Below are 11,882 nucleotides of genomic sequence, written 5' to 3' on the forward strand. Positions count from 1 at the left end.
TCGGAGACGCAAAGTCTTGCCTTGCAGGCAGAATCCTTGCCAAAATAAAACTGGTACCCCAAATACAAGGCCGGGCTTCTGAGCTTAAATCCTCTTTGAGTAACTCCCCGACCAACCCCTTCGCTGTAGCTCAGCAGGTCGTTAAATAATATCACACAAGGGGCTAAGCCGGATTTAATTGGGCTGCCACATAAATCAGTAGCTTAACGAGGCTGCAAATCTCATGCATGTGCTAATTGCAAAATAATTATTCAGCCTGAATTTCTGTGCATATTTGCCTGGTGGTTCAGCCTGACTATGCTGCTAATTTTAATCGGGAATCAATGTGGATCAGGACAGATTCAGGTATATCTACGGGAAGGCCATGTAGATAGGGCCTTCTCTGACAGCAAAACAGAACTGGACTAATTGCCAAACCTTTAGCTGGCTTTTTTATAATTAAATCTACATATCCCTATGAAAACGCCAACCGGCATTGCTGGTTCACAACCAGAAAATAGTTAATCTTTCTTGGGATTTTTTCCCAGACAATTTCCATCGTGCTTTATTTACAATATCTTGTTAGTTGAAATTAAGCACACACAGAATCTTTTTATTTGTTCTTATAAATTTATTTTCCATCTGTAGGACGCACAGAGAATTCACATGAGCATATTGTAAAAAAGAAGCATAAATTCTGCAACAATATATAACCTTTACTGCAAAATGAGATCAGAAGAAAATTGCAGAAAACATTGCTAAGAAATAGATTCTATTTTGCAACAATTAAGTCGATGAGTGTGGAAAGGTTAGCTGCCACTTAAATGTTAAGGCTCGCTCCACTTGAAATAACTTGCTAGACCAGCTTGTGGACTAGAGGAGAGCTATCCTTTGCATACAGGCCACCAAATGATTAAAAAAGGAAGCACAGCACAGCAATTCGTGAAAAATATGTGGGGGCCAAGTCTCTTTTTGTGTAGACTTTTTAGGTACCAAAGTTCAGTAACGACACTGAATGGAAAAGTTGTTTCCAGGCGTAAATTCCCCAGATATGGCATCCCTGCAATTCACAGAATTCCTAGGCAGCAAAAAAAGCATTTCCCAGCCATATTCTGTGCACTAAGAGCAGTTCTGCACTGCCCTTCTTTGCCGTTTGTATCTCCCTCCCTTTTAAACGGAGAGCTGAACCTGAGTCATTTTGCACAGAAAATATCCAGGCTTTCTTTGAAGGATCATTTAAAACGGGAAGATTCCCATTCCCTCTGTTTTATCGATGTTGAGAACGAAAGGCACTTTCCCCATTTCCTGAGAAATGAGTTACGGGAAAAGAAAGTTGAAAAGGTAGCTGAGTGCAAGTAGCTTCAAAACCAAACAAAGAAAGGAGTCTTTTTAAAACAAACAAAGGTGGCTTTGTGTTGGGATCAGCCGACCAAAACGACCTGATTTCACACAGGTAAACCACTGCTATGTTTCTGGGGAAAAACAAGCAGGCTTGTTTCCTAGTTTGGCTGCCTAAATGTGAGAAATCTGGGCCCTATAAATTGACTTTTCCAATCCTGGTTCTCTCCCGATATCCCTGTGAGGTAAATGAGGCTGAGCGAGGGAAACGAGGCACAAAGCCTTCCAGAGATTTTCCTGGCTGAGCTGGGATCGAAACTCTGCTCTCCTCTGACCTTATCCAATAGTCTAAAGTTTAGCTGAGGAATTCTGGGAGTTGAAGTCCACAAGCCTTAAAAGTGCCAAGTTTGAAGACCCCTGAGCTAGCTGGTGGTGATGCATATTAATAAACACGGATAAATTCATCATACATTTGTCAGTGCAAAGGGAAAGTGATTCAGCAAAGGAATAGCCACCAAAGAAATTAAAACTGGTACTTCCCCCCCTTTTTTACAGTTTGTAATATTAGATTATAGAGTACAATACAAAAATATAAAAGCAAATAGTAGGACATAGTGGGGAGGAAAAAGGGGGGAAAAGTGAGGGGGAGAAGGGAAAATGAACAGACTTCCTCTGTTGCAGTAGAAGGAAGCATTAACATTGAACCTCAACTTTTTACTTTTCCATAATATTATAAACTAGCCATTTCTATAACAACAAATGAATCTAATCAGTAAAACCCAAAATCCCCCCCCACTTTTTTTTTAGTCATCAAGTTTTTGACACCATGCTAAGCACTGGTGGTACTCAAATATTGTCATGTCCTAAAAGTGGTACAATCTCTGAAAAGGTTGAAAAGCCCTGGTCTAAACATCGTCCCATTAAAGAGCTAAGTTGATGGCAGGGCCACAAGTGGCTATTTCTGAGAAGCAGAAGGCAAAGCTGATTAATTGGCACGCGTGTGTATCCACCCTTAAGGCCGTTAAGGCAGAGGTGGAACCAACGGGTTACTACTTCTTCCCCAAACCGCTGTATTCGCCGTTCTCGCTCGGAAAAGCATCCCTGATTCTCCATCTGCAACAATTGGGGATCACAGCCCTGGCACCCAGGTCACCCTCGCCAAAGCGCCAGTGAACATACCGCTCGTAAGCACAGTGCCGAAAAGGCTTGTTGGCAACCCCAGCCCTCAGATCCAATAAGGGGTCTCGGTAGAGCAGAACGAACTCCAGCACGGAGTGGGAGAGGACGAGTTGCTCAAACAAAGGGGAAGTGGTGACGCAGGCCCCGTCCGTTTTTCGGCAGCACAGCTGTTCCCAAAAGGGGTCTGCTGGCCGGCACTTTCCACAGCGGCACCAAGAGGGACATTCACGGAAGCGAGGACCTTCCTTTCGGGCCTGGAGAGGCTGTAGCTCTTGTGCGTTTTGCGGAGAGACCGTGCGGTCCCGATATGGAAATCGGGAAGACTGCGTGAAATCGCTTTGGCATTTCTGTAGGTAAAAAACATCATATTGTGATCCTGCACCATTAAAAATGAAACCCTTCCGTGTAACCCAGGACTGTTTCAACCCTGCCTTTTCAGAGATCTGGGAAGATCTTTGGCTGGTCTGAAGTTGCAGGAAGGCCGAATGGAGTCCAGTTCTAAAGTACTGATGCTCGGATTATCGTGGTCAGCATGAGCCACACAGAGCCTTGTACGCTGTAGCTTAACCCCAAAGGTGGGTCATCCAGATCTAAACCCAGATTCATCCCAAGCCTGGTCAGTTGCCACAAGCCAACTCTTTATAAAACATGGCTGAAGTTAGTTTCTTTAAATTAAGATTACCTGCAACATTTAGCTTGGAACAACACAGCAAGTAGTAGCTAATTGAAAAAGTGAATTGTGGCCACTGGAGAAGAGAAGAACAGCCATGAAAATCCAAGCTTTTAGTGTGATACTGAACTATCTTCGAGCCTTGGGGGGGGGCACTTAATCTAGTCACAAATCTCTAGGCAGGCACCCCAGCCGATACCTGTGCACACCCCAATGAAAGCAGATTCCAAACTCACGTCCATGATCCTGCCCTTGATGTTCTGTAAACTGGTCTCCAAACGTTTGTCGATCATTAGGATCTTGCCCTCATCCACAAAGGTCACATAAAACAAAGACTGTCCAGTCCAAGAAAAACCAAAGAAATTAAGACTTAGTATTTTACTGGCTCAGTGTGACATTCCGTAATTATGAACGGCTCAAGATTTCATCTCGCACCAGTACGAGAAATTTACTTCTCAGGGTGGCAAAAACAGAGGAGGGAGGGAGGGATATTCTGCCTATATCATATCGTGTTATCACATCTGCATGCATATCACATCACTTCCTTCTGGCACTGATGTCGCCTAGCTGGGTCAGGAAATGTCTGCCAGAAAGTCACCAAGCTCAGAGAGCACCAGGGACCCCACAGTCCTCCTCCTCGCCTTGAATCCATTAGCGGAGATAGATATAGGGATCACCCACCTCTCCAGTAAGTTTATAGGCCACCACGGATGGGTCTCCATGGAATATTAAAACCATAACATGGTCTCTTCATTTTGTAAAGGAAGAGTTTAGATCCCCTCATGCTATGCGGGATCCTTTTCCTGCACTGAATCTCCAAAAGGAATGACAGCGTATCACATTTAGCTACGTCGCTTACCCATCTTGGTCCCAGCACTGTCTGATACTTTTTATTATTATAATACTCCTTCACTGGATCAGACTTGGAGTTGCCGGACGTATACGAAGTGAGCAGACAATCCACAGCTACTTGAGCCTGTAAAGACAACACCGCGTGCAGGAATGTACAGGCCGTTCTTCTAACGAATATAATCAATTCACAGGGTGATTTTGAAATTGTGCAACTAGGAATTAGAACCGTACGACAGCCTGGCCGCCGGTAGGCGCTCCAACAAAAGTGTCGGAAGCCACCTTTCGGCACGGCTGAGCTGGGCATCCAAATATCAGCACATTTTTTAAAACCCAACCAAAGAGATGGACGGTTCCATCCATGGCAGACCTTCACCTCTGAATTCGCCCTGAGACCCTGCGGAAGAAAATTATCTTACCAGGCCGAAGTAGGACAGCGCTGAACCAATGTACACCACCAAGTCAATGAAGCTGAACTTCCCGGCCTTTGGGAAAAGTGGAGAAAAGTGAGGAAGGGGGTCACGTTAGCAGGGGTAGGCAACCTTGGCTCTTTTATGACTCGTGGACTTCAACTCCCAGAATTCCTGAGCCAGCACGGCTCAGCTTGGAAACCTCTCCCTTTCCCCTCAGCACAGCTGGCTCAGGAATTCTGGGAGTTGAAGTCCACGAGTCATAAAAGAGCCAAGGTGGCCTACCCCTGTGCTAGGGCTTTTGTGTTGCCTCCATGGGAATACAGGTAGTCCTCAACTTACGACAGTTCACTTAGCGACCGTTCAAAGTTACAAGGGCACTGAAAAAAGTGACCTAGGCACATTTTTCACACAGTTTACAACCACTGCAGCATCCTCATGGTCAGCTGATCAAAATTCAGGCCCTGGACAACTGACTCATATTTATGACGGTTCCAGCGCCTCAGGGTCACGTGATCCCCTGTTGCGACCTGACCAGCAAAGTCTGTGGGGAAGCCAGATTCATTTAACAACCGTATTACTAATTGATTCGCTTAACAGCTACGGCAACGTTGTAAAATGGGGCAAAACTCACTTAATAAGCGTCTCACTTAGCAGCAGAAATCTGGGGCTCAATTATGGTCGCAAGTCGCGGAGTATCTGTAGTTAAGGCCCCCCCGCCCCCCCCAAATTAGGAGCCTCCATATTTAGAACCATATTCAAACTATCTAAACTTCCCTGCCTTGTGGGCCTCTGGAATGCAGCCCTTCCCTCCCTCCTTCCCTTTGGGAATCTAGACTACATTCCACTACATCATCCCACCAATGAAAGTCTCCCTTCCCATCTGGACAGCAAGGAGAGGGAACATGTTCAGGATCAAAAGCAATGAGGAGGGCAGGATTTAACTTCTCCACACGGACTGCTAGGGACACACCCCAATCGGGATCTCCGCACCAACGAACTGACTCGACAACCCCAACTTGAACTGCCCCGTGAGTAGAGGGATATTTCTCATTTGAGTTATGTGGTGTTTTCGCATCTACGCTTAAGACGTAGGGAAGAAAGCCGAGCCGCGTTTACCGTGCCAAAGATGAGGATGTCGAAACGGATGCCGTAAGCTTTGATCAGGGTCCTTTCCTCCTTTCCACCTGGCTGCTTGTAATACCTGGCAAATCTAGAACGAGCAGACAGGAAGAACTCTGAAGCTCTGCGGCCCCCGGGTTCAACTCCTAGATCTTCTCTGAGCGTGACTCTTTCCCTGCAAGCGTCTTAACACCAGGTTAGGTAACATCATCAGCACGATGCCCCAAGCGCTCTCCAAAGAAGACCTGAGGAGGGACTATGACATCCACCTGCTGACTGTAGGGATGCTAGGATGGTCAAAAATGCGAGGACTAGATGACCTCCAAAGCCCCTTCCAACTCTATTGCGACCGTCCCATGGAAAAGTAAAACAGAAGCTGGATGGTCCTCCCTCTTGATCTGTGACATCCCCCAAAAAGAACCTCAAAACCCACAAGTGCTTGAATATCCATTACCTAAAGTTGTAGCCCGGGTACAAGGCCTCATTGGTCTGTTTGTCATCCAGGCGCCGGAAACCGTAGTTGGGTCTACAACGGTGCATCCATTTATCTAGATTGCAATCCCAGTTAATCTCAATGCCGATGATGCCTCCCTTGGAGAAGACCATCAGAGGAGTAAGTTTGCAAGTTGGATTGAGCAGGCCCGAGAGGCGTTCCTGAGTTCCCCCCATTTTATAAGTTTTCTGCATAGGACCCAAAACTGCATTTGTACAAGGAGCTGTTGCAGCAGATCCGCCACTTTCTCTTGTCAATTTCTCAAAAAAAATAATGGTCTGAATTCTCCTTTTTGCAATCAAATTCAACATTTGCCCTTATTAACTCAGTCCTTCCGACTAACAGCAGCCCAAAAGTCGACAAGGCCACTTTCAAAGTGGCACCCACCTGAACGGCCAGCTCTGAAAACCTCTCTCCTGCCTCTTCAAGAATATCTCCCAGACGGAAAATTGGGCAAAGTGAGGCCTTGTGTTTGTTGTATACACAGGAAATATTGAATTCCGGGGGAATATTTCTTCTGCAAAGAATAGTGAGAACAATTAAAGAGTGGAATGGCTTCCCTCCAGAAGTTGTAGATGCTCCAAACATTGGAGGTCTTTGTCTGGAATGGCAGAGGGTCTCCTGCCAGAGCAGGGGGTTGGACTAGAAGACCTCCAAGGTCCCTCCCAACTCTCTTATTCTCTTCTATTATTCAGAAGAGGGGCAGTTTTATCAGCCTAGCCACACAAATGCATATTTAACAAAGCGCACGCTCTCGGAAGACCAAGCGTAGATGCTCTTTCAGGGATTTAACCGTTTACACTTATTTCTATTTTGTTGAAGTCCACCCATGCAAACACAGATTTTAGAAGCTCTGCCACATCTTAGCAAACAATCCCCATCAGCGGTTGATTTCCCAGGAGGGACCCTCCCTCTAAATACAGCCACCCCAAGCCAAGAGCCCACTTACGTTGTATAATTAAATTGTGGGAAGTGGATGTTGTTTTTTATAAGCACGGTGAAATTCTCAGCGCTGCCCAGAACGGCTGGCCTGGAAGGATGAAAACATCCAAGTCAGTTCTCACTTAACTAAATAGTCACAACCATCATTAAGCAATTTAATCATCCCAGCTGGGGGCCTGTTCAAGAGGCTGAGCATCGGGGCCCGTAAATTCCATGCCAGAAAGTTGCTGTGGTTTTCACCGATTGGTTTCTCTGAACAGTCTTCAAGGATGGCCCTCAAAGATGCCCTGCAGTTATTTATACAGGAAGCCATTAAGGCAGGGGTGTCCAACCTTGACAATTCTAAAGACTCATGGACTTGCAACTCCTAGAATTCCCCAGCCAGCCACGTTGACTGGGGAATTCTAAGGAGTTGAAGTCCGTGAGTCTTTACAATTGTCAAGGCTGGACACCCCTGCACTAATTCAAAACGGAAGGGGACCTCTGGGATCAAAATGCAGGACAGAGTAAAACAGGATACAGGAGCAGCTAAGAAAAACACTTACGTTGGGGCGGTTTTGGCCGACTCCACGGGACACCAAGCGGAGACTTCGCACGTGTTGATGGTGCTGTTATATTTCACACACTTGCCCGTCTGGATGCCTACCAAAGGAAGAGAAACCCCCCCCCCATCTCATTCAAGGACCCTCATCTGGAGACCCAACAGCTCGTCGGGAAAGGAATTCCAAACGGCAAGTGCTTACCATTACCCTGTGGGTCTACCCGGCCTTTCATACAGCTTTTGTCCGTAGTGCACACTGCCTTGGGGAGAGGAAACTGAAAGGATAAAAGAGGAAACACATCTAGCACAAAATTCCATTTCAGTCTCCCAAAAGCACAGCCTCCGCCTTTGAGGCTTATCAGTCTCTCTCTCTCCTAACAACTTGCACCTGGATAATATTTTCCTATTATCCCGTTTTTCCCCCCCATGACGCTGGTTTTTCCTCCAGGACGGCTCCTGGGGAATAGCTGATCACAAGAGGTCCCTTCCCAGCTTGGTCTTTGTCCAATTCCCCTGCAATTCACAAAACGCCCCCGCTTTCCACAGCCAACTTGTAAACAGGCAGAAACAGATCCAGCCCGGAGTGTACTCGCCAATTTTCTAGCAGATGGGAAGGGAAAAAAAAATAGAAATAAACCTTGCCTAGAATATTGGACTAGTCATAACCTGCTTCACAAGGTTTGAAAAGCAGGGATGTGGGTGGGACACACAAACCAGGACATTAGTGTATCCATAGAAAAGAGTTTAAATTAAATATAAATACGTTTGCCAAAATAAATCGCAATCTTTCATCCCACTCCCTAAATGTTAAGGTCAAATATGAAATTTTGACTTGGGGTTTTGCTGATTGGATGAGTTTGCTGCTATAGGAATGGGTAGTACCTATTGGCATGTAACAAGTTAAAGTTTGCCTTAAAAGTAAAAAGTTTGCCTTCATTTTGTTACCTTTGTAAGGTTGCTGTCTGCGCTAAAAAGACTCAGAAGTTACTTTTTCTTTCTTTTTACCCTCTCTAGGTTACACTTCTTCCTCTTCCCTTTTTCCTCCCCCGTTTTCCCACTATTTTCATTGTCTTTTATATTTTTAGCTCTTGGTAACCTTAACGAAATTATTTTTTTAAAAAACAACAACACAGAGCAAGTATGAGATGCTGGTACCTCGGGGCAAAGTCCTTGGATCTGATTTTCAGTCCTGATGATGTTAGTCAGTACAAAAAAGGAATTCACACCCTACACGAGAGAAACAGAGGGAGAAAAAAAACAGATTCCCTTAGCTGGTTTCCTGAAAAATAAATCTGATGCAATGACTTTTAAGATCTCTCCTGGATTCCTTCGAAAAGAAGCCCAGGAGAACGAGAAGGTTAAGGTCATGGAGAGGGTGGAGGGCTTTTTCTAACTACAATTTAGGGGCAGAGAAAGAGGGGGGCACTCCAAGAACTCTAGCAGAAATTTGGGGTCACAGTTTTCGTAGCAAGAGTCTTTTCTAATACATCCCTGTATTTGGAGGCTTCGCTGGGAACCTGGTTGTTTTCTCCTTTGGCTTCCCAAAAAAGCACTCACCTGCCCAGGGATGGTGTATTCGGCTGTATCCCAAACCCTTTTGTCAGTCTGGGACACCCCCTTCACCTTCACGTGCACCGAGCTGATGACCGAATCTCTCTTCTGATAGCGTCGATCAGCCAGCAGGGTGATACTGAAGAAACACAGCGGAAAAGGTTTTGACCTGGAGGGGTTTTTTTGTGCCCATTTCACAGAGGGGAGAACTGAGGTTTAGAAAACTCTCAATTGTCCATTCAGGATGTAATCGATCTTGCTTCAGCAAAATACTTTAAGCAAAACATGGCTGAAAAGAACACGCAAGATTATGCAGTCTTTAGTGTCCCCTGAACTGGTTCAACCCTCAGCTACAAATATTCTTTTCCATTGATTAACGTACAAGATTTGTGGATTGTTACTTATTCAGTTGAACTGCTCTGAAAGTCAGAAGCTGGGTCTTTCAGAGTGGCTGGTTGCATCAGATTATTTATTCCGTGTGGGTGGAAAGTTCATTTGCCAAAGTCACAAAGCTGCACTTGTCTGGATGAAAACAGCTTCCATTGAGTGATACTGTTGCAGAATCAAGAGACTCAGACCTCGGAATCAAAAGAAGTTTGTTTTATTTTGCGCGCAAAAGGTTCAGAACAAGAAGCAAAGGCAATGTCTGAACACCTTGTCATGGAAAAGCAAGTACATATATAGTCTCCAAACGTAGCAAAACACGGAAATGTAACTTATGAACTCTGATTGGTTACATGAATTCTAAGCCCCCTTCTAGCTCATTTAATTAATTTATTTATTTTTGGGACTTATATGCCACCCTATCTCCAGAAGGACTCACTAGCTCATCCCTAGCTCCCCTTTGCGATGCTAAATTATAGCTAAATATCTTGCAACCTTGTCTCTAGCAAAGGTCACAGGTGTCTTGCTAAGCGTCTCTGGTACCATGTTTGTGGTTAGCTACAAGCGAGGCATACCTGGTTAGCTGTAACTGAACTTTGTGCTGGCCTACAAGGTGTGACCTACAGTTGAACTTGTGGTTTGGCATTCTCCATTTCCTTTTTCTTCTTCTAGCTAATACACGCATTTTCTCTATGCCTCACTTTTACGTCCTACCTCACTTTTATGTCATGCAGCATTTTTATGTATTCTTTGTATCTTTCTTTATGGCCTGCCTCAATACGCTTTGGAACCGGGGATTTTGTAAAAGGTCTCTAGAGAATTCCAGCCCTCTTTTGCTCAACTCAAGTGAAAAAGTGTCTCCGTTCTGAGAATCAACTTCCTTCAATGGTGACTCTACTTGAAAATCCATTCTCGTACGTTCAGTTCAGCCCACGTCCATCAGAGTTCATAACAACAACACAAGCATATAATGTGACAAGGGTTGGACAAGGCTCTTGCAATCAATATTTTTCCACCATTTCTGTATTGTATTTGGGGCAGAAAAGTTGGGGGGGGGGGGAAACCATTTCTTTTCCTATGCAATGACCCAGGGATTGGACTAGAAGACCTCCAAAGTCCCTTCCAATTCAGTTATTCCGCATTCTATATGCTACATTCATGACATCTTAAACTCTTTGATGTTGGTGGATCAGTTGAGCAAGAAGTTGGTTGATGGAAAGTTCCTGTCAAGACGGTAGCATTGACGATCTGTTTTTGAGAGCAAACTCGTGCTGTGGTTATTATTTCAGATCCTGATCTGGAGAGGGATACCCAGATCTCCCCCTCTGCCTCCCTTCCCCACCGATTTAACCAAATCTTCCCTTTCCAACTTACCTAACATAGAGAAAAACCAGAAAAAGGATTGTCCACTTTAGGCTCCCGTACCAAAAGCTGTAGATGCGTATAACTTTGTTGGTTTCGTATTCACACATGTTCTCCAAGTTGCAGCAGGCTGCCATCGTGGAAGGAGGGGAAAAAAACCAATCTCTCTTCTGACTTTCAGTATGGCACAGAAGAACCGTGCAGCTCCTCAGGCGGGAGCCAGAAAACAATTAAAAACCACAACCCCACAAATCTTAAAGGCACAGGGGGAGGAAATGAAAGGGACCTTGGCTCCCAGGCACATGCTCGCTCTCTCTCTCCCTCCCTCTCTCTCTCTCTCCCATGTTCCAGGAAGCCCCTTTGTGCACATCTTATCTATCACCCTCTTAATTTTCTGTTAACAAAGCTCGGCTCCTATATTTATTTCTATCTTTTCTCTGCTTGTGGTTTTCAGTTAGCCAGCGACTTCTGCTTTTCTTATTCGTGTAATAGTTAACTTGTCTTGAGTTTATGACTTTCAGGTGGCTTCTTCTATCAACCTTTAGACTCATTAGAAATTTCTGAGTAATAATCTCAATTTTGTGAGTAAAAAACCCAGACGGCTTAACGAGGTTTTCACGGCAGCCGCAGAGCAGATTTTCACCCTTCTTTTTTGGGGGCAGGATTTCCTCGTGGTCTCCCATCCAGGGACGATCCGAGCATTTTAGTTTGGGGCCAATCACCCCGAGGGATTCAAGGCATCCGATCGACCATCCCCATTCTTGGGGAGCAATCCAATGCAACTGCCCAAAGCCTCCGCCAACGGGCCGTGGCTTCTGGGCGTGGTAGTCCTACCCCTCCCGAGGGCCAGAAAAAAGGGAGGCCGCGAGACCATCCTCTTCTTCTTCCCCTCCATTTTTAAGAAAGATTTCCCCCCCCTCCTCCTTTCTTCTTTCGCTTTCTCGCGTCGCGCAGGCGCGGTCGGAGCTTTCCCCTCCTTCCCACCGGCGCGCCTTGCCCCGACCCTCTCCGCGTCGTCGCCTGGAGGGGGCGTGGCTTCCTTCGCCTGACGAAGCCGCGCCT

General features: G+C 45.6%; 1 protein-coding gene across 1 annotated transcript; it reads right to left on the bottom strand.

Moving 5' to 3' along the window:
- Nucleotides 1-600: 600 nt before the first annotated feature.
- P2RX7 (purinergic receptor P2X 7) lies at nt 601-11,792 on the bottom strand. The gene is made up of 13 exons (XM_083373714.1): nt 10,833-11,792; nt 9,081-9,213; nt 8,679-8,750; nt 7,726-7,798; nt 7,528-7,624; nt 6,990-7,070; nt 6,428-6,557; nt 6,002-6,138; nt 5,545-5,638; nt 4,435-4,500; nt 4,026-4,142; nt 3,403-3,501; nt 601-2,843 (listed from the first exon to the last, which is right to left on the bottom strand). Exons 1-13 carry the CDS (start codon nt 10,955-10,957, stop codon nt 2,367-2,369), a joined length of 1,701 nt encoding a protein of 566 aa, XP_083229840.1. The 5' UTR covers nt 10,958-11,792; the 3' UTR covers nt 601-2,366.
- Nucleotides 11,793-11,882: the final 90 nt, after the last annotated feature.

The sequence above is a fragment of the Vipera ursinii genome (assembly GCF_947247035.1).
Source record: "Vipera ursinii genome assembly, chromosome: 14".
Taxonomy (NCBI): Eukaryota; Metazoa; Chordata; class Lepidosauria; order Squamata; family Viperidae; genus Vipera; species Vipera ursinii.

Bases quoted from the DNA above. Each gene is read 5' to 3' on its own strand.
- P2RX7 (XM_083373714.1), bottom strand. From the start codon at position 10,957: ATGGCAGCCTGCTGCAACTTGGAGAACATGTGTGAATACGAAACCAAC. The intron at 9,214-10,832 runs GTAAGTTGGAAA...GTGTTTCTTCAG, and splicing joins CTGGTTTTTCTCTATGTTAG to TATCACCCTGCTGGCTGATC. The intron at 6,558-6,989 runs GTAAGTGGGCTC...TATTCTTTGCAG, and splicing joins CCACAATTTAATTATACAAC to AAGAAATATTCCCCCGGAAT.